Source organism: Microcaecilia unicolor, chromosome 5 (genome assembly GCF_901765095.1).
Source record: "Microcaecilia unicolor chromosome 5, aMicUni1.1, whole genome shotgun sequence".
NCBI lineage: Eukaryota > Metazoa > Chordata > Amphibia > Gymnophiona > Siphonopidae > Microcaecilia > Microcaecilia unicolor.
In genome coordinates, this window is record NC_044035.1 from 307,483,174 (window position 1) to 307,510,936 (window position 27,763).

The 27,763-nt window shown below is 45.6% G+C and overlaps 1 protein-coding gene across 2 annotated transcripts in view; it reads right to left on the reverse strand.

Annotated features, from left to right (window-relative positions):
• Positions 1 to 27,763, reverse strand: part of TENT4B (terminal nucleotidyltransferase 4B) — a 143,803-nt gene that overhangs the window by 52,955 nt on the left and 63,085 nt on the right. For both annotated transcript variants that reach the window (XM_030204354.1, XM_030204355.1), the window contains 2 exons: positions 26,323 to 26,369; positions 25,047 to 25,167 (listed from right to left, as the gene is read on the reverse strand). In XM_030204354.1, coding sequence (XP_030060214.1) covers positions 25,047 to 25,167; positions 26,323 to 26,369 — 168 coding nt within the window. The remainder of the gene's footprint in view (positions 1 to 25,046; positions 25,168 to 26,322; positions 26,370 to 27,763) is intronic.

The window sequence follows — 27,763 nt, forward strand, 5'->3', positions numbered from 1 at the left end:
GAGTACTGAACCTATATTTTTAAGTTTATGACTCAGTAGGAACAGGATTTGGGGGAACCTTTAAAGTGGGGGGGGGGGGGGGGTTGAAAGCAGGTTTTTCGGGAAGTCCAGTGGCCTTCCATTTATGTCTTGATTAAGGAAAATGCATATAAGGTATCTTCGCTGCTATCTCACTCCTGATCACTTGAAGCATATGTATCCTGCCACAGTCTCAGAACTCTGCTGGTGTTGTGGTAGGACTTGTGTTTTGAGTCAAAGTTTTTGGCGACAAGTATTACATAGGACTGCGGTGAGGCTGGGACATGCTCTTCCATTATATCCAAAGTTGTTTGCAGATTCTTGGCACCTCCAGAAGGCCTAAATGGCAGCACCAGGTCATACCCATGGCCCTTTCGACTGCCTGTTGCAAGATCGCCGCTCACTGGAAACAGGCTGTAAGCTTTTCTTTTTTGGACTGGTTTTATCAACTCCAGCTGGTTTCTGATTTTGATAAACATACTGTAGGAAATGACGCTTGAAGCTGGAGTAGTCTCATCTGCAGTAGATGCTCCAGGATTTTTTTTTTTTGGGGGGGGGGGGGGGGGGGGGGGAGGGTTAATTTCATGTTAATGGCTTTACTATAAGGTGGGTGGGAGGAAGGGAGATGGTAGCAGGGTTTGGATCTAGAATGCCAATTCATATGGTGTTTTTTTGTGCTGTTTGTTATCTCTGACATTTTCCAATAAAAACTTATTCAAACAAAAAATTGATCCAGGCTCTGCTGCAGTAAAGCAAGGAGGACAGCGCCCACCCAGCACACCAAGGTACGAACAATTTCCAAACCCTCACATAACACAGAGATATGGAAATCCTTCGATACTTGAGCGAAACAGATATAACCAGGAACCCAGGTTTCTCAAACCACTGCCTCTCAAGGGCAAAACCATAAGCCCAAAAGAAAACCAGATATCCCATTTCCATCAGCCTTTGCAAGGGAAGAACATGGCATCTTGTCAGTGACAGTGGCTCGGGTACCAACAGACACACCAGATTCGCTAATCCCTGACAAACCACGAAAAGAATAAGGCGAGGATGCCGCACAATCCTGCACAAGATCCCGCACAATCCTGCACAAGATCCCGCATACTCCCCTACCAGAGGCCAAGGAAGGAAGACCTAATGGGGTTCTTCCACAGCTGAACTAGAACATCTACCTCATGTGAACCTACCTCTCACCTGCAGCTGAAAAAGTGCCCCACCTTACCTTGGAGTGAGTCGCTATTAGGTCAAACACTGGAGGACCCACCAGTTTGGAACGGGCTGGAAGCTGTCACCAATCCCCCCCCCTTTAGCTCCCGCTCCCCTGGATCCATGAGAGACCAGCTAAGGAAGTCCACCTGGACAGTGTCCTAGCCCTCATTGAGGGCTGCTGAGAGAGTTTGCAGATGCTTCTATGCCCCACAGCAAAGGAGTTCTGCCTCCAATGCCACCACTGGTGCCACCCTGCTTGTTGATATAGGCTGTCATATCATCACCTGACATCGCTTGGACTGCCTTCCCCTGAATCACAGGGAGGAACACTATCACTCGGTTCCAATGGACCAAGAGGCTTATTGCAGAGACCACTTTCCCCAAGTCACTCTTCCTCTGTAATGGGTTCTCCAGCCATGGAGACTTGCTACTATGGGTACAATGATCTATTCTGGAAAATCCAGCAGAGTCTGTTACAGAAGGTGAAGACAATTGTCCCACCAAACCAGACTGGCTCTTACCTTGGCCAAGAACAGCAACTGGCACTCGAAGTCATGAGAGACTGGGCTCCAGCAAGACAGAAGGGCTGACTAAAGAAGCCACATGTGTGCTTGTGCCCAAGGCACAGAAGGCCCAAGGCACCACTTCCAATGTTACCAAAGAGTCCAATAGCTGTAAAAAGTCCCAAACCTTTGGAACTGCTCACACAAACTGTGCTGGAGTATCTGCAGTTTGGAAGCCCAGACCTCAAAGCAGGAAACTAGTCCCCATGCTATATCAAAGTGGACCCCCAGGCACTCAAGGACCTGGAGAAAACAGATGGCTTTACAAGATTTACCACCCAGCCTGGATTCTCAAAAGGGCTGAGTTGACCAACCTGGATTCCGCCTCCGAGCAGCTCGAACCAACTAGTCATCTAAGGAAGGATGGACCCATATACTTAGGTGCCCTAGATAAATGGACCTCAACCACCACTACCATAGAAAAGGTTTGGGGTGCTAGCCCAAACAGAAGGGTCCAAAATTGAAAGGCACCCCAAAACACAGATGTTTGTCAAGAAGTTGCCTTGGCACACTGAGGTGAACACGGACTGGAGGACCCCTATGCGAAAATGATGTACCTGAACACAGACACTGACCCACTTGAGATCCAGAATAGGACAAAGAGCGCCTCGGAATAAAGGCCCAGACCTTGTTCCACTTCTAGAACAGGTTATACTGCCCCCTGCACCAGATTATGTTCTAAGTATGAGCGACAGCCTGCCACTTTAGATCTGAGTCACAAGGACGACTATAATAAAACTAGTAAAAAAGGCCCGTTTCTGACACAAATGAAACGGGCGCTAGCAAGGTTTTCCTCGGAGTGTGTATGTTTGAGAGAGTGTGTGTGAGAGTGACCGTGTGAGAGAGAGTGAATGTGCGAGTGTCTGTGTGAGAGAGTGAGAGAGAGACTGGGTGCGAGTGTGTCTGTGAGAGAGAGACTATGTGTGTGAGAATGAGAGTGTGCGCCATGGGACCCCCCTCCCTCCGAGTTCCAGGGTCATCCCCCCCTCCCTCCCTCCGAGTTCCAGGGTCGTTCCCTCCCTCCCTCCGAGTCCCAGAGTCGTCCCCTCCCCTCCCTCCGAGCTCCAGGGTCACCCTCCCCCTCCCTCCCTCAGAGCTCCAGGGTCATCCCCTCCCTCCGAGTTCCAGGGTCGTCCTCCCCCTCCTTCCCTCCGAGTTCCAGGGTCATTCCCCCCCCCTCTGAGTTCCAGGGTCGTCCCCTCCCTCAGAGTTCCATGGGACCAAGTTTCAGGTTCCCCCCTCCCTCCCTCCCAGTTCCAGGATCCCCCCTCCCTCCCAGTTCCAGGGTCATCCCCTCCCTCCGAGTTCCAGGGTCGTCCTCCCCCTCCTTCCCTCCGAGTTCCAGGGTCATTCCCCCCCCCCTCTGAGTTCCAGGGTCGTCCCCTCCCTCAGAGTTCCATGGGACCAAGTTTCAGGTTCCCCCCTCCCTCCCTTCCAGTTCCAGACCCCCTCACTCCGAATTTTAAAAGTCATCTTCACTTATCAAGTCGGGGTTACGGCGGCCGTCAGCAGCGGTAAAAGGCGTGCAAGGTCGGCCCTTCTCTCTCAGCTCTGTTCCCGTCCTTATTTCCTGTTTCCACAAGGGCGGGACCAGAGCTGAGAGAGAGAGAAGGGCCGAGCCTGCATGCCTTTTACCGCTGCTGCCGGCCGCCGTAAACCGACTTGGTAAGTGAAGATGATTTTTAAAATTTGGAGTGAGGGGGCCTGGAACTGGAAGGGAGGGAGAAACGATGACACCCTCATGCGTGTGACGTCGGGTTCCATGGCCTGGCAACTCTGCAGCGTTCCCTTCCAGTGATTGATCACTGCTGTTTGTGACGTACCCGGAAGTACGTGACGTCAATTCAGGAGATGGATACAGCAGGAGCACGAATGCTTCAAGGCTTCATTTCCACGGAGTCGGCTTCAGAACATTGGAGGTGCTTTTTAATATATAGGATGAGAAAATGGTTAAAATGAAGCTAAAAAGATCGGCTGCAAAGGTTAGGACACTAAATCAGGCATACCATCTTGGAAGCCCAGACCAGATGCACTCCATGTATTTGCAAAGGTGGAAAGAAGAGAAAACGACAGTTAGCATGGTTGAAAGGTGACATAATAGAGGCTATTACAGCCAAAAGAATGTCCTTTAAAGAATGGAAAATGGAACCCAAATGAAGAAAATAAGAAGCAACATAAGCACTAGCAAGTCAGATACAAAGCATTAATAAAGAAGGCTAAAAGAGAATATGAAGAGAAACTTACTGTCGCGGCTCTGATGTCACTCCGGTGTTGGTGAGCTCTCGAGTCTTCCCGAGCCCCACTAGGGCCAGGAAATCACCGAGCACCCCGAATCTTCACCCGCGGCGACCGCCGTTCACCGAGGGTTGAGCCCTCAGCTGCGGGCGGCCAGCAGGACTGCTGGAACCGCGGGGTGACGGCTGGCCTGGCTGGATGTGGGTACAGAGTCCTTGGGGAGCGTGGCTTAGCCGGGCGGCTAGCTGAGCACGGGGAACGGACACAGTCTTTATTGGCAATAGCCAGCAGGATGGCTAGCTGGCACGAGGAACAAACACAGTCATCACTGGAAATAGCTAGCAGGACGGCTAGTTGACACGAGGAACAAACACAGTCTTCACTGGAAATAGCTAGCAGGACGGCTAGCTGGCACGAGGAACAAACACAGTCTTTACTGGAAATAGCTAGCAGGACGGCTAGCTGGCACGAGGAACAAACACAGTCATCACTGGAAATAGCTAGCAGGGCGGCTAGTTGACACGAGGAACAAACACAGTCTTCACTGGAAATAGCTAGCCGGACGGCTAGCTGGCACGAGGAACAAACACCGTCTTCACTGGAAAGAGCTAGCAGGATGGCTAGCTGACACGAGGAACAAACACAGTCTTTACTGGAAATAGCTAGCAGGATGGCTAGCTGGCACGAGGAACAAACACAGGCTTGGAATGTGGCTTCAAACAACAAAACGGAAGCACTGGACCCCTTCCGTGTTTCCGTTTAAATCCCCCGCTCGTCCTGGCTGGGGAACCGCTGGAACCAATCCTCTTCGCCCAGGCCGGCAGCGGGGGCCCGGATTGGTCCTCCCGTCCGATGGGCGGAGTTCCTACGCGGATGCGCCAATCCGGCGCAAGTGGGCGGAGCCTCCTCGCTAGTCCCGCTGTAGCGAGGAGGACGATGACGCCGGCGCCGCCATCTTGGCCGGCGGATCTCCTTCTCCGAGGCCGGCGCTTGCTCTTCTGGATCGCCGGCCTCGGAGCAGCCTGCAGTCGCGGCGATCCCCGTGGCAGCCTTCCCCCGCCGCCCCCCATCCCAAGGGCGCCCCAGCCTCTCGCTCCGGCCCGCGGACCGCCAGGTAAGGGCCCGGAACGGGACACTTACCACACACAGGCTAAAACTCACAGCAACAATTTTTTCAGGTACATTAGAAGTAGAAAGCCTGCAAAGGAATCCGTGAGACCATATCACAAAGGAGCAAAAGGGGCACTCAGGGAGGACAAGGCCATAGCGGAGAAACTGAATGAATTCTTTGGTACGGTCTTTACGGAAGATGATGTAAGAGATCTGCCTGTAACAGAAATGATTTTCTAAGGCGATGATGCGGAGGAACTCGAACAAATCTCTGTGAACCTGGAAGATGTACTGAGCCAAATAAACAAATTAAAGAGTAGTAAATCGATTAGAATACATCCAAGGGTACTCAAAGAACTCAAGTATGAAATTGCTGATCTACTGTTACTAATAAACCTGTTGATAAAATCGTCCATAGTACCTGAAGATTGCAGTGTGGCCGATGCGACGTCAATTTTTAAAAAGAATTCCAGGGGTAATCCAGGAAATTACAGACCAGTAAAACCTGACGTCAGTGCCAGGCAAAATAGTGGAAACTACTATAAAGAATAAAATTATGAAACACATAGACGAACATGGTTTAATGGGACAGAGTCAGCATGGGTTCAGTTAAGTGAAGTTTTGCCTCACCAATTTGCTTCATTTCTTTGAAGGTGTGAATAAACATGTGGATAACGTAAGCATGTTGATGTAGTCTAGCTAGATTTTCAGAAAGCTTTTGACCAAATTCCTCGTGAGAGACTCCTGAGAAAATTAAACAGTCATGGGATAGGAGGCAATGTTCTGGTGTGGATTAGGAATTGGTTATTGGACAGAAAACAGCGGATAGGCTTAAATTGTCATTTCTCTCGATGGAGGAAGGTATTTCTCTCGATGGAGGAAGGTGACCAGTGGATTGCCGCAGGGATCAGTACTGGGACCAGTACAGTTTAACATATTTATAAATGATAAGGAAATCGGAATGACAAGTGAGGTGATTAAATTTGCAAATGACAAAAATATTCAACGTTGTTAAAACACATGCGAACTGTGAAATATTGCTGGAAGACCTTAGGAAATTGGAAGACTAGGCATCTAAATGGCAGGTGAAATTTAATGTGGACAAATACAAGATGATACACGTTGGAAAGAATAATCTGAATCATAGTTAGCTGATGTTAGGGTCCTCCTTGGGGGTCAGCAGCAAAGAAAAAGATCTAGGTGTTGTTGTAGATAATACGCTGAAATCTGCTCAGCGTGTGGCAGTGGCGGCGGCCAAAAAAGAAAAACAGGATGCTAGGAATTATTAGGAAAGGGATGGTGAATAAGACCAAAAATACTATAATGTCTCTGTATCGCTCGATGGTACAACATCACCTTGAGTGCCACGTTCAGTTCTGGTCATAGTATCTCAAAAAAAAAAAAAAGAATTAGAAAAGGTTCAAAGAAGCGCAACGAAAATGATAAAGCCGACTCCCATACTGGCGGCGATGAAGCTCCCTCCAGCGACATCGACGGGGAGTCAACCTGGGTAGCAGCCGAGGCCGATGCCACAAGCGGTACCGGCGTCGGGGACCGCACCACAGGCACAGAGCCAGCTGTCGCTTCCATTGACGGTGCCGAGGGCGCAAGCACCCCCGGTACCGAGACAGACTGATGCAGCAGCCCTTCCAGGAGACCTGGAAGAAGGGCTCGGATGCACTCGTCTAGAGCCGCTGTCAAGGAAGGCTGTGGGGCCGGTGCAGAAGTCGGCATCAGAATCTGTGCAGGCCTGGGAGGTGGTACCGGGCTGTCCGAAAATCTACGCACCGACACCTCTTGTATGGAGGGTGAGCACTCTTCCCGGTGTCAACGCTTCTCGGGTGCCAAATCCTTCGACGCCCTGGAACTCCCGGTACTGCGTCTCGAAGGAGACCAATGACGATGCTTCTTCACTCAAAGCACGTCACTGGCACTCCTCGGTACCGACAAGGAGGACGTGGAATCCACACACCTCCTCGGGGTCGGGTCTGACAGCGGTTGGTCCCAATGGGCCTGCACAGGTGGAGACCCACTCGACGGCTCACTACTCCCAGCTAGTGGTGAAGTCCGGACAGCCATCACCTGCGCTCCTGATGTTGACACCGAGGAATCAGTCGGAGCTCTGAAAAGACAGTCCCTGAAGAGCTCTTCTCGACACCTGTGTCCGCTTTTTCAAGCTCAGACACAACTTACAGGCATCTGGGCGATGATTGGGCTGAAGGCACTGGATGCACCACGTGTGTGGGTCAGTGCCCGAGATTGACTGCTGGCACCGAGCACACTTCTTGAAGCCGCTGGGAGGCTTCGATGACATGAGCGGAAAAATCAAGGCTTGATTGTGCCAACAGAGGGGCACAAAAATGAAGGCCGCAATGAAAACGAAAGGAAACTTAAAAAGGGGGAAAACTAGAAAATAAGGAAACTTTTTTTTTTTTTTTAACTGGAAAAAAGGAAAAAGACAAAGAGGCGACGTAAAACAAAAAGAAAGCGCAAACAAGAGCGCGAAAAACGCCGAAGTCTTTCTCTGGGCCTGAGGGAGAGAGACCAACACGCAGCCACTCTCCTCCACGGAAAAAAAACTGAAGCGGGAACGGATGCGCGTGGGTGGGAAGATGGCCGCGCATGTGCGGTGCGAGTCCCTCGCGCTCCAGAACCTGTCAAAGCTTTTTTGATTTTTGCTGGAAAAATCCTCCGTTCCTGGGCCGCCATGGACACCGATCCATCAGTGAGAACAAGCAGCCTGCTTGTCCTCGGAGAACCCTAGCCACACAGTCCCCACACATAGCTGCCTAGATGATAGACACTACAAAGAAGAAACTCCATCTTAAGCTGCTGAACCACTCATCACGTGCCAGTCCCTCAGGGCTGAATCCCCGGAACTAGCACAAAAGTTTTTTAAAAATGTGCTATACTATCCATTTGGATGACCTTCTAGGCGGTTTACAATCTAATTTAAAAGAAAAATTAAAAGAATGCCAAATGTAATAGGGCAGAGGGGGAAAAAAAAATCTAGAAACAGAACAGCAAACAGTTAACACAGGCAACAACATATCTATATAAATATATATATGCCCAATGCTAGTCAATCTGGCCCCAACCAATGGGCCAAAGGGCTATAAGGAGAAAAGCAAAGAAAAAGTGCCAAAAGTGTCTCGAAACAGAAAAAGTTTTAAGCTGCTCGTTTAATGTTTGCAATGACTCTTCCAACCATAGATACAAAGGCATTGCATTCCAAAGGAAGAACTCAGCCACACTAAATATCCTTATATATAGAATTTCAAGACTAATAACTAGAGCTGAACATTTAACCTGTTAATAATAATAATAATCACATCATTATTTATAGCATTTGTATCCCACATTTTCCCACCAATTTGCAGGCTCAATGTGGCTTACATTTGCTGTAAAGGCGGATGCCATTTTGGGTAGTCGCGTTAAATGTTTAACCCACGTTAAACTTTTTAACGCAAGTTAAAAGATAACTTTGCCAAGTCTCTCTCCCATTTTGATTTCTTCCGGGACCTTACCCCTCCGGTAGACCCCCTGTCTTTTGCATGCTCCAAGCCGCTCTCTCTAACAGGAAGTTCTGTTAGAGGGGCTGGAACTTCCTGTTACAGAGGCTTTGGGTGAGGTAAGGGAGAAGGAGCCGCTGCGAGCAAGCACGAGGAAGAGCTGCTGAATCCGTGCCAGTGCTGTGAGGAGCTACTGAGAAAGGGGTGGGGGGCTTACCCAACCGACAGCTAACTTCTAACTTGACCGCTGACCGTGGCAGGAGAAAGAGGGGAAAAAAAAAAAAAAAAAGAAGAGAGATGGGGCGTAGAGGCTTTGGGTTAGGCAGGGAGAAGGAGCCTGCACCGTGAGAAACTGCCAAGTGAGACCCAGCAATAGAGTGATGGAGGGCACCGCAGCGGGAGAAAGAGGAAAAAGGAGAGAGATGCGGAGGGGGGGGGGGGGGGGGGGGGCGGCCACAGCAGGGGAAAGAGGAAAAAGATATGGGCAGGGGAGGGGGGGCCTCAGCAGGAGAGAGAGGGAGGAATGTAAGAATTAAAAAAGGGAATGGTGCCCATGGAGGTGACCACTGCAGTGAAAAGCACGCTGCGTCTCACCTGGCCCCAAACCTCTCTAGCAGGAAGTTTCTACAGCTTTGTGAAGGAGTAGACTAGAGGTTACAGTACTAGGCTGACAACTAGAAAAGCCAGGATCAAATCTTGCTATTGGTCCCTGTGATCTTTGGCAAGTCACTTAACTTTCCTTTGCCATAAGTACAAAATTAGATTCTGAATGTGTGAAGACTAAGAGTAACGTGTGTGGTACGCTGGCACATACAGTGGGGGAAATAAGTATTTGATCCCTTGCTGATTTTGTAAGTTTGCCCACTGACAAAGACATGAGCAGCCCATAATTGAAGGGTAGGTTATTGGTAACAGTGAGAGATAGCACATCACAAATTAAATCCGGAAAATCACATTGTGGAAAGTATATGAATTTATTTGCATTCTGCAGAGGGAAATAAGTATTTAATCCCTCTGGCAAACAAGACCTAATACTTGGTGGCAAAACCCTTGTTGGCAAGCACAGCGGTCAGACGTCTTCTGTAGTTGATGATGAGGTTTGCACACATGTCAGGAGGAATTTTGGTCCACTCCTCTTTGCAGATCATCTCTAAATCATTAAGAGTTCTGGGCTGTCGCTTGGCAACTCGCAGCTTCAGCTCCCTCCATAAGTTTTCAATGGGATTAAGGTCTGGTGACTGGCTAGGCCACTCCATGACCCTAATGTGCTTCTTCCTGAGCCACTCCTTTGTTGCCTTGGCTGTATGTTTTGGGTCATTGTCGTGCTGGAAGACCCAGCCACGACCCATTTTTAAGGCCCTGGCGGAGGGAAGGAGGTTGTCACTCAGAATTGTACGGTACATGGCCCCATCCATTCTCCCATTGATGCGGTGAAGTAGTCCTGTGCCCTTAGCAGAGAAACACCCCCAAAACATAACATTTCCACCTCCATGCTTGACAGTGGGGACGGTGTTCTTTGGGTCATAGGCAGCATTTCTCTTCCTCCAAACACGGCGAGTTGAGTTCATGCCAAAGAGCTCAATTTTTGTCTCATCTGACCACAGCACCTTCTCCCAATCACTCTCGGCATCATCCAGGTGTTCACTGGCAAACTTCAGACGGGCCGTCACATGTGCCTTCCGGAGCAGGGGGACCTTGCGGGCACTGCAGGATTGCAATCCGTTATGTCGTAATGTGTTACCAATGGTTTTCGTGGTGACAGTGGTCCCAGCTGCCTTGAGATCATTGACAAGTTCCCCCCTTGTAGTTGTAGGCTGATTTCTAACCTTCCTCATGATCAAGGATACCCCACGAGGTGAGATTTTGCGTGGAGCCCCAGATCTTTGTCGATTGACAGTCATTTTGTACTTCTTCCATTTTCTTACTATGGCACCAACAGTTGTCTCCTTCTCGCCCAGCGTCTTACTGATGGTTTTGTAGCCCATTCCAGCCTTGTGCAGGTGTATGATCTTGTCCCTGACATCCTTAGACAGCTCCTTGCTCTTGGCCATTTTGTAGAGGTTAGAGTCTGACTGATTCACTGAGTCTGTGGACAGGTGTCTTTCATACAGGTGACCATTGCCGACAGCTGTCTGTCATGCAGGTAACGAGTTGATTTGGAGCATCTACCTGGTCTGTAGGGGCCAGATCTCTTACTGGTTGGTGGGGGATCAAATACTTATTTCCCTCTGCAGAATGCAAATAAATTCATATACTTTCCACAATGTGATTTTCCGGATTTAATTTGTGATGTGCTATCTCTCACTGTTACCAATAACCTACCCTTCAATTATGGGCTGCTCATGTCTTTGTCAGTGGGCAAACTTACAAAATCAGCAAGGGATCAAATACTTATTTCCCCCACTGTATGCTGGTGGAAAAGTCCACAGTCTGCTATTGAGCGTTTAACTATAGAAAAGGTGATTACGACAAAATGAGAAAAATGGTGAAAAAAAGACTGAAAGGAGCAGCTCGCAGAGTAAAAAACTTGCATCAGGCGTGGATGCTGTTTAAAAACACCATCCTGGAGGTTCAGGACAAATATATTCCACGTATTAGAAAAAAGGGAAAAAAGACTAAACGTCAGCCGGCGTGGCTAAACAGTAAGATAAAGGAAATCATTAGAGCCAAAAAACAATCCTTCAGAAAGTGGAGAAGAGAACCAACTGAAAGTAACAGGATAGATCATAAGGAATGCCAAGCCAAATGCAAAGCGGAGATAAGGAGGGCAAAAAAGGACTTTGAGAAGAAATTAGCGTTGGAAGCAAAAATACATAGTAAAAATTTTTTTAGATACATTAAAAGCAGGAAACCGGCCAAAGAGTCGGTTGGGCCGCTGGACGAAAATGGTGTTAAAGGGGCGATCAAGGAGGACAAAGCCGTAGCGGAGAAATTAAATGAATTCTTTGCTTCGGTCTTCACCGAGGAGGATTTGGGGGGGGGGGACACCGGTGCCGGAAAGAATATTTGAAGCGGGGGAGTCGGAGAAACTAAACAAATTCTCTGTAACCTTGGAGGATGTAATGGGTCAGTTCAGCAAGCTGAAGAGTAGTAAATCACCGGGACCTGATGGTATTCATCCCAGAGTATTAATAGAACTAAAAAATGAACTTGCGGAGCTACTGTTAGAAATATGCAATCTGTCCCTAAAATCGAGTGTAGTACCGGAAGACTGGAGGGTAGCCAATGTTACTCCGATTTTTAAGAAGGGTTCCAGAGGAGATCCGGGAAATTATAGACCGGTGAGTCTGACGTCGGTGCCGGGCAAGATGGTGGAGGCTATTATTAAGAATAAAATTGCAGAGCATATACAAAAACATGGACTGATGAGACAAAGTCAGCACGGATTTAGTGAAGGGAAGTCTTGCCTCACCAATCTAATGCATTTTTTTGAGGGGGTAAGCAAACATGTGGACAATGGGGAGCCGGTTGATATTGTATATCTGGATTTTCAGAAGGCGTTTGACAAAGTGCCGCACGAAAGACTCCTGAAGAAATTGCAGAGTCATGGAATCGGAGGTAGGGTATTATTATGGATTAAGAACTGGTTGAAAGATAGGAAGCAGAGAGTAGGATTGCGTGGCCAGTATTCTCAGTGGAGGAGGGTAGTTAGTGGGGTCCCGCAGGGGTCTGTGCTGGGTCCGTTGCTTTTTAATGTATTTATAAATGACCTAGAGATGGGAATAACTAGTGAGGTAATTAAATTCGCCGATGACACAAAATTATTCAGGGTCGTCAAGTCGCAGGAGGAATGTGAACGATTACAGGAGGACCTTGCGAGACTGGGAGAATGGGCGTGCAAGTGGCAGATGAAGTTCAATGTTGACAAGTGCAAAGTGATGCATGTGGGTAAGAGGAACCCGAATTATAGCTACGTCTTGCAAGGTTCCGCGTTAGGAGTTACGGATCAAGAAAGGGATCTGGGTGTCGTCGTCGATGATACGCTGAAACCTTCTGCTCAGTGTGCTGCTGCGGCTAGGAAAGCGAATAGAATGTTGGGTGTTATTAGGAAGGGTATGGAGTCCAGGTGTGCGGATGTTATAATGCCGTTGTATCGTTCCATGGTGCGACCGCACCTGGAGTATTGTGTTCAGTACTGGTCTCCGTATCTCAAAAAAGATATAGTAGAATTGGAAAAGGTACAGCGAAGGGCGACGAAAATGATAGTGGGGATGGGACGACTTTCCTATGAAGAGAGGCTGAGAAGGCTAGGGCTTTTCAGCTTGGAGAAGAGACGGCTGAGGGGAGATATGATAGAAGTGTATAAAATAATGAGTGGAATGGATCGGGTGGATGTGAAGCGACTGTTCACGCTATCCAAAAATACTAGGACTAGAGGGCATGAGTTGAAGCTACAGTGTGGTAAATTTAAAACGAATCGGAGAAAATTTTTCTTCACCCAACGTGTAATTAGACTCTGGAATTCGTTGCCGGAGAACGTGGTACGGGCGGTTAGCTTGACGGAGTTTAAAAAGGGGTTAGATAGATTCCTAAAGGACAAGTCCATAGACCGCTATTAAATGGACTTGGAAAAATTCCGCATTTTTAGGTATAACTTGTCTGGAATGTTTTTACGTTTGGGGAGCGTGCCAGGTGCCCTTGACCTGGATTGGCCACTGTCGGTGACAGGATGCTGGGCTAGATGGACCTTTGGTCTTTCCCAGTATGGCACTACTTATGTACTTATGTACTTATGAGACAGACATGGGGAAGCAACTTCTTGCCCTGGGATTGGTAACATGGAATGTTGCCACGATTTGGGTTTCTGCCAGGTACTTGTGACCTGGCTTGGCCACTGTTGAAAACAGGATACTGGGCTAGATGGATCACTGGTCTGACCCAGTATGGCTCTTATGTCTTATGTTTCATTGGTTGTGGTGTTCACTGTTCCCAATCGTATCCCAATAAAAATTATTGTGGAAAAAAAACAAACAAAACTCGATTCTAATTCACCAGGGAACGGGGAAATACCTACATCTACTACTGAGAAAGATGCCAGCTAAATCCAGAAAAAACATTATTCAAGGCTGCCACTTTTGGTACTTAACTGATGCACATCTCTTAATGCACAAGTTTATAGAACTGCCTTTCACATGCTTGAAGAAATTGTGTTCTTTTAAGGAAACTGGAATCAAAGTTATTGGTTGAAAGTTTAGGATCAATAAAAAATGTAAACTGTGTGTAGATAGAACATTTATTTTACACTTGGACCAGGTGATCAACCACGTGATTAAAAATTTTAATCCTGACTAGCCGTGCGGTTAAAACCTTTAATCGATGAACAGCCCTACTAATAACCTGAAGTGATGAGACTACCAACCCGTTTTGTGAAACTGATCCGAGTGATCGTGTACGAATTTAAGGAATTAGCAGGACAGATAAATAAGACAAAATGTATGATGCACTATGAATTAAGATTTTAAAAGAAATCCTAGGGTTAATATGGAGCCAGTCCTCAGATTGTAAAAAAGGAGTAACATGATCATAACTTTTGGGAATTGGTCAATAGTTTCACTGCTATGTTTTGGACTAACTCTTCAGCAGTGTCTTTCACAAATATATTAAACAGAATCAGCCCCAGCATTGACCCCTGAGGCACTCCACTGATCACCTTCCTTTCCTCAGAGCAGATCTCATTTACCCCCACCCTCTATCACCTGTCAGTCAATCAGTTTCCAATCCAGTTTACCAATTTGAACTTTCAGCCCTCTGTGTCTTTATCACCCCTGTCTCTCCTTTCTTCCAGGACATACATAAGTCCTGGCGGGATCTCTTAAGGATTTATTTAATAGATCTTTAGAGAAAGGAGAGGTTCCACAGGATTGGAGATGAGCTAATGTGATCCCTCTTCACAAAAGCAGGGACAGGAAGAAGTGAGAAACTACAGGCCTGTAAGCCTCATATCAGTGACAGGAAAAATAATGGAATCACTGCTGAAGGAAAAGATAATTAACTTTATATAATCCAACAGGTTCCAGGATCCAAAGCAACATGGCTTTACCAAGGAAAATCCTGATAAATGAATCCCTTAATATCCTGGGATGTATCCCATTCGGCCCCAGAGATTTGTCCATTTTCAGATTTTCAAGCTGTTTATATAAATTCTTCTGTGAACGGTGTAATATCTACTCCATGCCCAGATATACTCTAGCAGCCAATCACGGTCCTTCTCCAGGATTTTGTTTTCTGTGAACACTGAAGAGATGTAGTATAGGGTGTTTGTTTTATCCTCGTCGCTCTCCACATAGCCATTTTCAGCATTTTTCAGCCTTAAAATTCCTTTCCTAGCTTTTCTCCTTTCCCCAATATATCTGAAAAAGGTCTTGTCACCTCTCTTTACATCAGATGGGAGGGCGGTAGAACGAGAGGACATGATATGAGAGTGAAGGGGGGCAGACTCAAGAAAAATGTCAGGAAGCATTTTTTCACGGAGAGAGTGGTAGATACTTGGAATGCCCTCCCGCGGGAGGTGGTGATGAAAACGGTAGCGGAATTCAAGCATGCGTGGGATAAACATAAAGGAATCCTGTGCAGAAGGAATGGATCCTCAGAAGCTTAGCCGAGATTGGGAGGCGGGGCTGGTGTTTGGGTGGTGGGGCTAGTTCTGGGCAAGAAGACTTCTACGGTCTGTGTCCTGAAAATGGCAGATACAAATCAAGGTAAGGTATACACAAGAAGTAGCACATACGAGTTTATCTTGTTGGGCAGACTAGATGGACCGTGCAGGTCTTTTTCTGCCGTCATCATCTACTATGTCTACTATGTATCTGTAGCCGTTTAATCTCTGCTAATTTTATGCAATTATAAAAGGGCATTGCGGTAATCAAAATTGGGTAATCATGAGAGAATGTATTAAACTGGTAGAGCTGTAGAGAAGAGATTCCTGATAGAATATATCATCCTTAATTTATAGAAACTACGATGGACTACACTGGGTTCGTAAAACTCAAGACACCTTACAAAGGCACGTAGGAAATACCACAATTTCAACAACAATTAAAAAAGAAAAGACGCAGTCAAAAAAAACATTGCGTTATAAACAAAGAAAACACATAAAATAATAATACATTGCAAGCCCCCCAAATAGAAACACCACATTATAAACAAAATCTGAAAGTGTCTGGCTACGCCCCTGCTACTTGGGTGGGACAGGTCAGAGGGAAAGCTTCAGATCAGGCAGCGGATGTGCAAGGCTGCCACTGGCAGGGATCAGCACAAGACCACCTTTGAGGTGGACTGGCGTGGGGGGGTGGGTGATGTTGAATTGCAAATGATGGGAAAGATGTCAGATTGCACCCAGGACAGGGATTGGGACAGGAGACACTAGAATGTGATTAGATTTTAAAATCATGATTAATTGTTTTAGAAAAAAATTACAAATACAAAATAGTCTTCTAGTCCACATATACTGTAAGGTTATCTTGTTGGGCAGACTGGATGGACCGTGCAGGTCTTTTTCTGCCGTCATCTACTATGTTACTATGTTCAATGTGGATAACAGTGTAGAAGAATCCGATCAGTCATCGGGAAAACATGCGGGTAACAAACCAGAACTGTATAAAATTTAAGTGTCTTTCCTAAAAAAAAGATAGGTCTTTAAACATTTTCTTAAACACAGGATAGGAACCAATTTCCTTATAGCAATCGGTGCAGAATTCCAGATATGTACAACTTGATAATGGCGAGTAGAATAAGAAGCTATGTTTGAACAATAGGGTTGGTTTCAGATTAGGAAAAAAAGCAAATTTAAAGCGTTTCTAGGAGATCGACAGATTTCCTTCTCTGAGGAACATATATTACAGCTTAAGTAAGATGGAGCTAGGCCAAATAGTATTCTATAAACCAAAGTACAGATCTTAAACTCTATTCGTGCCATGATTGGAAGCCAATGTAAACACCTCAGGCGTAACTCTATCAAAATGGTGGACTGGAAAAATCTTGTACCATTTGCAATCTTATGGCTACCAACCTAAATCATGTTGCAGTAATCCAATTGGGAGACCAGTAAACTCGGGACCATTAGTTGAAAAACCTGAGAATCCAACAAACTTCTAATTGGGCAGACTGGATGGACCGTGCAGGTCTTTTTCTGCCGTCATCTACTATGTTACTGGAGATCTTTGCATGAAAGCTTAGGATTTTGATCAAATATCACTCCCAAAATCTTGGCAGTTGGACTGAAGGTAATTCCATTACCCACTATAAACAGGGGGGGGTTCAATTCAGGGATCCACATAACTTTTCAGGGTTCAATTTCAAATTATGTGAACTAAGCCACAGTTTGTCCAATTTTGAAGATCTTGAATTTCCTGTAAACAGATATAATCAGTGGGGTATAGTAACTACGCCTGCGGTTAGATTACAAATTTTAATTGCGATTAATTGCAAGATTAAAGTTGGGACATAGCCAGCTGTTCATGGGGGGATGGGGCATATGCATTTCCTCTCCCCCCCTTATTAAATATCATACCTTGGCTGTTGGGGATACCGAAACCAGTTGAAGAAATCCAATTCAAAGAATCCCCCTTCCTCCTTATGCTGCCTCAGGACCAACGAACTGCCTCCAACCCCCAGTGCTAGCACTCCCCTGAGCATGCTCAGTTCATGTACGAACTTGAGCATGTTTGCAGAGTGCAAGTGTTGGTGGCTGGAGGCACCCCGCTGACTTCCTCGATCCTGAGGCAGTACGAGAAGGAAGGGGGGTGACTCAGGCAGACAATTTCTTCCCACCAGCCATTGAATAGATACTGTAGCTTTGGAATGGTCCTTCACCCATTCTCTCATGGGTCCCCCTGTGCCTTCACCCATTCTCTCTCTTAAATGAGCCTACCTACCTGCGTTCTCTCTCAATTCCCCTCCCTCCCAGACCGCAGGCGGCTCTCCCCTCCCCACTTACCTTGTTATTTTGGATAAATCTTTGCCCTGCAGTGGCAGCATATTGAAAACACTGCCTGGGCCTGCACTGTATCAGAAGTGGCAGGATGAGTCAGAAGGAAAGGCCCAGTGCAGGCCGAGGCAGCGTTTCAATATGCTGCTGCTGCTGCAGGGCAAAGATTTACTGCAAATAAGGTAAACAGGAAGGAAGGGGAGGAAGAGATGCTGGACCGGGCGTGTGGACAGGAGAGGGAGACAAGGGCAGTTAATCATTAATTAAGATTAACGCGTTAATCGTGATGTTAATCGTGATTAACGTGCAGCCCTAATACCAACTGAATATCATCTACATAGATGTACAAAGTAAGACCTAGAGATTGAGCCAACCAGAGCAGAGGGGCCATAAAGATATTAAATATAGGGGCCAACAATGAGCCTTGAGGCACCCCACAGGGCAAAGAATAAGAAGATCAAGAGTTGTTCCATTGGACAATATTGGTACGTCCGGAGAAATAAGAGACAAACCAAGCATAAATTGTGCCAGAAATTCCTATTTTCCGTAGGTGGCCAAGAAGTAACTCAGGATTAATGGTATCAAAGGCCGCCAACAAGTCAAGTGAAGTGAAGACTACTGATTTATTCTGATCACAATGTTGCTGGCTGAAATTTACAAGCCCTATGAGAGCCATTTCAGTGTTATGACCATTTCTAAACCTGGTCTGATAGGGATGTAAAATATTATTCTTTTCAAGAAAGTCCTCCAGTTGATCCAAGGTCAACAGATATGAAACATTTGAAATTGGTCTAAAATCAATGTCACGTGATGATGTGAGCAGCTCCGGACGCGTTTTCAGCGAGTTGCTCAGATCCAAAACCCTATTTTGATTTTTTTCTGTGCCCCCTACAAATGTTTGGGCCCTCTATTGAATCTGGCTTTTTCCCTGGTATATGGGCAAGTACCTTACCAGATCTGTGATGGCAACTACTTTGAAACTGCCGCGGAGGAAAGAGGAGCGGAGCCACACATCTAAACCCAACATGGCCCCCAGTCCTCATCCCCACACACCTGCAGCCCTTCTATGACTCCTTATTCATGGAGCTCAAAGGATCGGTTGTGCGCGCTCTTGATTCTTGCTTCTCCCAGCTCTCAAAGCAGCTTTTCAGGTCTTTACAGCGCTCACATCTGAGCTTACCCGCCACAATGGACAGCTGGAAGCATGGGTTTCTGAGGAGGAGGACCTTCACCAAGAGCAGGCCACGACCATGTCCAGATTGGAACAACTCATCCAAGCAGAACAACAAAAGACTGATGATCTGCAGAATCACTCCAGAAGAGACAACCTTCGGTTTGTGGGCCTAGCTGAGTCCATACCTGACCACAAATTACAACAAATCCTGGAAACATGGTTTCTATCTAATTTCCTTGAGGCGGGAGAGGGCGGCGCCATTCACATGGAGCGGGCCATGGCGTTGGCACCAGGTACACCCAGGATATGCAGCTCCACATCATGACTGCAAAATTCCATCACTATGCCCAGAAAGCTATGGTGCTCCGACTTTAAAAAAATCGCAGGGATGAAATAAAATACGACGGAGATGCAGTGAAACTGTTTCAGGATTACTCTGCAGCGTTAACAGTGAGAACACGCTTTTTCCTCTGTCTGCATTATTTTGGTGAAAAAACAACAACTTTTTATGCTACAATACCCGGCCACATTGAAAATATATAGCAATGGCCAATGGAACTCTTACTCCACTTCAGAGCCAGTTCGGGAGCGGCTTAACCGCCCCTCTACAACCTGATCAGTTCCAGTCCCCCTACTGATGTTTACATATCTGGTAGCTTTCAGTATTGTATTTGGGTCTCGTTTATTGCCTGCAAGCCCTGCAGTTTCTGACATTGGTTCCAAATCTCTGGTTACATTAAGTTTTTGTCTCTTAATTTGTGAAGGGGACACAGCCTTCTTTATCATATTTAGCATTTGTTCTTTGTCGGGATGGGGTATACCCAGCATAACAGTGACATACTGCCTTGCCCATCTTAGATTAGTGAGGTGCAGTTACATATGAATGAGGGGGAGGTAGGGAAACTGAGTAATAATTGGAGAGGGAATCATCCCTCGTTCTTAATGCTAGAGTGCAGTGTTTACCTGTTGCAACCTATTCCTCTTTTCACGCTCTACAAGAATTTTTGTCCTTTGGTATCTGAGTCCCTTATATGCACTATCAACCTTGGCTGCGGCTGGGCAGCTGGAGGTTGTGATTAAGGGTGAACTCGCAGGTCTCATTTTTTGTAACGAGTTTTCTGGCTAGCTCCTCAGTGCCACATATTTCTTGGAAGGTTTCTGGGATCTCTTCCCCCATCAAGCGATCCAAGATCCTAGCTCTTTTAAAACATCACAATGCCCCAATTGCTTGTTTACAAGAAACCATGCTCTCGGACGAGGAACATAGCAAGCTCCTCCTCGGGATACAGAGGGGGAGTGACCATTTTGCTAAAGAGAGGATTGCCTGCCACCCCACGGCTGGTAATGAAAGGCTTGGAGGGCTGATATCTTTTAATTCGCTTAAATTACCTAGGACAGGCAAATTATGTATGTGCAGTCTATGGCCCTAACGCTTATGATGCAGGTTTTTTTTTTTTTTTTTTTTGAGACTATAGTGGACTTGGGCTTACACTATGACGACGCCCCTTGGATATCCTTGGAGCCTTTAACCAAGTGTATGATCCCCAGCTGGATCGCTCTTACCCTTGTTCCTATAAAGCCTTTGGGAGAGGCAAGGGACTTCCATATTTTTGCAAAACTCTTGATCTGGTGGATCCCTGGCACCTGTTGAATCCCTCTCTGAACTATTATACCCACCTTTCTCCATCAGTCTTGGTCACGCATAGATTAAATTCTCCTCTTTATCTCTCTTTTTCCCTGCATGATTAATACGGTCATAGGCCCAGTGGAGGTCTCTGATCACTCCCTCATCTGGATTGATGTAGCGTTAAGGCCCTTGCTCCAATACTCCAAGCTTTTGGAATTTCCATCTTATCTAGCTTCAGACTCTGACTTCCGTACCTTCTTGGCTCAGAAATGGACATTATTCTTCGAGTCAAATAGCAATCATCTTGACACACCAATTTTATTTTCATAAACTTCCAAGGCAGTTCTTCATGGGGACATTATTAGTTATATGTGTGCTCGTACCAAGAGGCTCAGTCAGGGCATTTTGCATTTAGATTGGCGTTATTGAGCAGCCAAGCAGGCTTACACCCTCCGGCTATTAACTATGAGCACATGATGGCAACCTTGCCATTCATGAACATTTGAAAAATGTTTTGTTTTCCCATCGGTTCTGTTATTATTGATGTGGGAACAAACCTGGCAAATTGTTGGGCAGGATTGCTAAAGCTTGGTCCCCCCTTCAAGTTTGTCCCCAAACAGCTAACGTGTATTTCGCCCCGCTGAGATTAAATTTTTTTTAAAATCTGCAATCTCTCACATATGTATACCTTTGATTCGAGACCATCTGGTCCATCAGTACAAGACAACCTGGAAGACTCGGGCCTCCCTGTCCTTACCACCGAAATGCGAACTCGATCGTGTGATCTCTTCACACACCAGCAAACGATAAAACTTCTTTCTTCTGGCATCAGAATATTATAAGCTGCTTCTACCGCAGCTTTGTGTACCTCTTACTACCTACTATGACTATGTTGTTTCTCAGGGAGCCTTTCCCCTCTGATCCAATCAAGTGTTTATCACCTTGATCCCTAAACTTGGGAAGATATTGGATCGTCCCTAGCCTTTTCAACCCATCTCTTTATTAAATGTTGATGTAAAAATTTTGGCATGAATCTTGGTAGACCGTCTGGCTACCTTTATCCCCCACATGGTGGGTGACCACCAGGTGGGCTTCCTTCGAGGCCGACACTCTGTAGTTAATGTTCGGTGGACACTTCTTACTGTGGCCCAGAGCCTGGCTGCCAAGGATCCCTTGCTGCTAGTCAGTCTGGACACCGAAAAGGCATTCGACCATGTACGTTGGGATTATCTTTTTCAGGTATTGCATTACATAGGGATAAATGGCTGGTTTTTAGTGTTGGCTCTTTAGTCTTCCTCCACAGCTGCCATTATAGTCAATAGTGTGTACTCTGCAAACATTTTGGTTGCTAAGGGTACGAGGAAGGGGTGCCTGCTTTCTCCTTTATTATTTCTCTTCTACCTGGAACCCCTGCTGAATACCATTATTAAGGAACCCGATGTGTCATGTATAGCTCTTCTGTACTCATCAGTTAAGGTAGTGTTTGCTGACAACCTTCATCTCACTCTTACAGGAGTCCAACATTCCTTACACCATCGCCTGGAGCTTTTATTCTGGTTTCCATCTTAATCTACAAAAATCAGTGGCCCTCCCGCTCCCAATCTTCTATACGAGAGCGGTGGGATGGGGACTTTTCATTACAGTGAGCAACTCACAAGCTCAAATACTTGGGTATCTATATTCCCACTGGTCTCGCCCAGTTACACTCTATCAACTTGGCCCCATTGTGGATTTCCACAAGATCAATGCTTCGGATGTGGCAGTCTCTCCCCCTTTCTTTATTGTGCCGCATTGCCCTCTACAATATGATTGTGGTACCTAAATGGATGTACGTTCTGCAAGTTTTACCATTGTTTTTGTTCTATGAGGAATTGAACTCGCATCGTCTACTTGACCATTTGGAGGGGCCATTGCCCTCGCATCCTAGTAGCTCAAACCTACCTACCCCGCCTGCTAGGGGGTCTTGAGGAATTGAATCTAAATTATTTTCTGTAGCTGGCTCTATGCAGCACTTGGCAGATTGGTACCATAGCTTCTTTTTTTTTTTTTTGCACAGACTTGAGTGTAGCCTTTAGAGCTGCTACATTTTAGTTTTTGGCTACATGCTCCGCCCACTGTGGCTCAAACTCCCTCCTGTTTTGCCCCCCCCTTTCTTGCCTCTCCATAGAGCTTGGAGATGGCTAAATACATTTCACAATTTAACTCCTTGTGTTTTCTCCCATGCTGCTCTTGTCGGGGAATCTGACATTTCCAGTGGGGAGTTGGGGAGTTGATCCCCATCTTTGATGAAAAAGCTTGGGAATTCTATATCTTTTTCAGGTATTGTCCGACGAAGGTACTCTTAAGCCTTTTGCTTACCTGTGGGCTGGCCATGAGCTGCCCATCACTGACCAATTTGCTTACATACAATTGCACCACTATATTGCCTCTTTCCCTAGAGTATCTTTGATATCAGTAGTGTGGAAGACACTGTCAGAAATGCTTGGTGTAGATGCTTAACTGTCTATACCACTTAAATATTATCATGGAGATTTACAGACATCTTCTTGCATTTGACTACGGTGTACTAGCACAGAAATGGTTGGTGGAACCTGAATATTTCTCTACAGGGCCCCCAGGTAAAAGCTTGTCTGCTTAATGTCTATAAATTTACTGTGAGTGCTGCATTGTGGGAAGTACAATTTATTATGCGACTAAATCTTTCCCCATAGAGCATTTTGTGCTACCTTGCGACCTATGGATGATGGCCCAAGTGTACCCGTTCTAGAGCTCACTTGGGGCATATGTTTTGGTAGTCTTGCACTTTGGTTTTGGGTTGTTATTTGATCTGTATTATTGTGTTTGTAATTTCCTACCAAAAAGTGTTGTTCACTTCCTCCTGGTTTTCTTTACCTTGTCTATATCAGTAAACTACAATACATTTGGGGAAAAAAAACTGGTCTAAAATTAGTTACCCACACTCCAGGAATTTATTCTTCTGTTTTTCAGGGCTGGGGTAGAGGGGGATATCTCTGTGCTGCGGATCTGCTGAGTGAAACAGGCACCCTCAAACCTTATGACGTGTTGCGAGTGTTTTGCCTCTACACCCAGGAAATTTATATGGATATATATCTACAAGTCACCTGTTATGTGTCTCAACTTTTACATATGGGGTGCGATTTGAACATAGTAACTCAACTGCAATCCTTTTTTACATTCCCTCAGGTGACTTGCAAGTCAGGCTGGAATTTGGGAAATGGAAGATGGCAAAGAAAGGAAAATCTGGATTTACCTGTTAATCTCCTTTTCTTGAGCCCTGCCAGACCAGTCCAGATGAGTGGGTTATGTCCCCCCTGCTAACAGATGGAGCCAGATATAAACCACTCAGAGCAGTGGCGGAGCCAGACCTGCCATTTTGGGCGGGCCCACAGTTAAGATGGGTGAGCTTTCCAAAAACCCCTCCCCTCACCTCCTTTTGCCCTGCATCTCTCCCTCTCTTTAGTCTTTGGATCTGGAATTCCTCGCCCAGCAACTCTCTTTCTCTGAACACCCCCAGCCCAGAAACTCCCTCTCTCTGAACCACCCCCCACCTTCTCGGTGTACCTCACCACCTTCGCAGGCTGCAATAGCAACAAACATCAGCTGCCTACGCTGGCCCTGCTGATTTCTCTGCCAAGTCCCACTCTTAGAGACATCACTTCCTGTTTCTTCTCTGGTGGGACACAGCAGAGGGACATCTGTGGGGCCAGCGCAAGCAACGGATATGCCTCACTGCTGCAGCCTGCGAAGGTGATGAGGTACACTGAGAAAGGGGGTGGGGTAAAAGCTGGATCTCCAGACAGCTGCCACTGAACTGTTTGGTGGGGGGAGGGGCAGACCAGATGAGTGTGCCCACCCTGGCCCACCTGTAGTTACACCACTGGCTCAGAGCCGACTTCAAGTCCCTTATAGGGCTGGTACTGCCTTCAGCTCCTCAGTTTGCTATATCAAAGGTAAGACAACTGAAGGCAGTTTATGTCTTCGGTTTCCAATTCACTATTAAAGCCAGACCTGATGCAATCCAAATTATTTCATGGTCACTAACCCAGAAATGAGAATTCTAAACACCACGGTACAACTTCAGAGTGAGCTACAACAGACCTTACTATTGAATGCAAATCAGTGTTAAGAACTGATAGACCACATACTCCCTTGTAAACATACCTTTCCCAATGTAGTACATACTGAATTACAATAATCTATTAAATCAACCTGTCCACCTCTTTTTATGAACTTGGCATCATCATTAAGTAATTTTCACAATTTAAGTTCACAAAGCTGTTTCATGAGAACATCATCATACAGACTGAATGGGTTAAGTGGCCCTTACCTACAACACTATTTTACAATATATTAGTAAAAAAAAAAACTAACTTCAAACACAACTAGAAAGCATCCTGATTAATTCAGGAATTTCTTAAATATGTGAAAGTGAAAGAGTATATAACAGCCTCAACTTTAAGGCTTTTGTTACAATCCTTTTTCTCTTGGGGCAGCTTAGTAAATCAGGTTCCAAAAGCTCTAATCTAATTTCAAAACACCACAATACAACAAAATTTTATTCACAAGACCTAAACAGGCTAAAAAAAATTTTAATACTGAGTCAGCATGGGAAAGATCTTTATTTTGTCAATCAGAAACAAACACTTACTGTTGCTTTGTCAAGCACTTTTACTGAATTTTCATCTGCTACGTTATGCTTTCTTAGAGCCTCTTCCAATGTCCAGAGAGGTAAAGTCTCCCATTTTCCAAACACAACAAGATCAATATCACTGAAAGAACAAATAGTAACATGTCTTTATTTGCAGTTATGTTATCTATACACAGTGCAAATTAAAGGCAAGCTTATATTCTATCAAGTGCAGTCTCAGGGGCTGATGATGCTCAGAAGCAAACACAGAAACTAGAAGCCATTAGTGCCAGACTAGTGTCCGTTTTGCTGGCACACAAAGCTCAGGAGGCGCCTACCGCAGGAAATAAGGAGTTCGTCCCAGATCAATGCAAATTGATGCTAATGTAGCACAGCCCATTACTGAGGGCAGATCCAAAGCTGGAATGTATCCTACCCGCCCAAGCACAGACAGGAAAAGCAACTACTGAAACTCATCACCATCTTAAAAAGTAATAGAAACTTTAGTAGCTGAAAAAGGAGGGACAAATTCTACAAAATAGGAACACGGCAAATTTTGTTTACATACATGGAGATTTCGAATTTAAATAAATAAAAAGGAGGTTGTGGCCAGTTTGAGTAAACCAACTTTGCAAGGAGAGAGAGGTTGTACTAGACAGCGGGCAGATCAGCTGAAAGTTTTTATACTGGAAGAGCGCAGGGCACCTCTTCCTTCCCTCCCCCCCCCCCTGAAGTTCTAGGCATGTGCTCAAGAGCTGTGCTTAACGCACAACTCTAGAGCGCATGTGCCAGGCACCATCCTCCCCCTAACATCCAAACAACTTCCTAATGCTCAATGAAACTATAGGTACGCTCATAGCATCTCATTAGCGTTGAGCATCAGGGAGTTCTGGCATGCTGTTCTGGCGCTATTTCTCTGGCACTGTTCAGTACAGCACCAGAGTTTTGAGCATCAGGGCCTCAGTGTGTCTATGCACTAACTGCAAAAGCTATGGTATAAAAGGGATGCTCAGAAGAAGGAGTCCACTATAAAATGTAAGTACTTTAACTAAACAAAAATAAAATGAATTAGAGCACAAAAAGAGATATGAGGCAGCTTAAAGGCAAAGGATAGTGGAGAGGGTGGTTTTGGAAATGAGACTGGCAAGGAGCTGAAAAAGTGATTTTTACACTGTAAACGGCAATAAAAAGTCACAAAATCCAGGACATGTTACAAATTACTTCTGTGCTTAAGCTACAACTGCATTCCTCTCACCATACAACTCAGTTTTTTATTAGAACTTTACAAAATACTAACCTGGTAGGTAAATACAATCCAGTTTTGAAACTTCCAAATATCTGAACCTGAAACATATATTAAAAAAAAAAATTTATTTATTTATTTATTACATTTGTATCCCACATTTTCCCGCATAGCAGTAGGCTCAATGTGGATTACAGGTTCCGGAGAGTACTAACTCCGGGAATACATACAGAGTGGAAAATAGTAACAGTAGGTGCAAGGAAGCTGATAAGGTTCCGGAAAAGAAAATACAACTCTGGGACGACTATATAGTAGCATATAGAGAGTAGCATATAGAGAGAAGTAATCCCAGTGAGACTGATAAGTCTCCGGGGATGGGACTACAGTTTCTAGTGAGCAATACAGAGTAGGATAAGGGTAGAAGTACACTTAATTATAACTGGAGTGGTAAAATTTGTACAGTTTGAAGTAACAGGATTATGTGGAAGGGGTATTGTTCATTTCTTAGATCAAAAGATCTGATACATTGTTCATGAATTAGTTCGGGTCTGCTGGGTAGGCTTTCCGAAAGAGGTGAGTCTTTTCGAAATTTTAGATGGGTGTTCGCAGTTCTGATGTTTCTAGGTAAAGCGTTCCAGAGCTGGGTGCAAATGTAGGAAAAGCTGGATGCATATGTTGATTTGTATTTTAGTCCTTTACAGTTTGGGTAATGCAGGTTTAGAAACGTTCTTGACGATTCGATGATGTTTCTAATTGGTAAGTCGATAAGTTCAGTCATGTAGGTTGGGGCCAGACCATGGATTATTTTGTGGACCAGAGTGCAAATTTTGAAGGCTATTATTCGTTCCTTGATTGGTAGGCAGTGCGGTATTTCGCATAGGGGTTTAGCACTTTCAAATCTTTTCTTTTCAAAAATGAGTCTAGCTGCCATGTTCTGCACAGTCTGGAGTTTCCTTAAGATCTGTTCTTTGCATCCTGCATATACGGCGTTACAGTACTCAACACGTGATAGTACCACTGTTTCAATTATGTTACGGAACATTTCCCTTGGAAAGAATTGTTTGATCCGTTGAGTTTCCACATTGCATGGAACATTTTCTTCGTGGTGGCAAAGGCTTGGCTCTCCAGGGTTAGGTTGGTGTCAATAGTAATTCCAAGGATCTTCAGTTTGTCCGATATTGTAAGAGTATGTTCCGGGGTTTTTATGGATGAAGGGAGGTTTGTTTTGTGGTGAGAATAGGCAGTGAATTTTTTCCTTGTTGAGTTTGAATGCCGATGCCCAGGCATCCATTAAGCTTAAACTAGTCTTTATTGCAACAGTGATTTCTGTTGGATTAGAGTTGAACGGTATGTAAATGGTGACATCATCCGTATACAGAAAAGGATTAAGATTATGCTTGTATAGGGCATGAGCAAGGGGGATCATCATCAGATTAAATATGGGTGAGAGAGGTGAACCCTGGGGTACTCCATGATGGTGATATGTTTGAGTTTG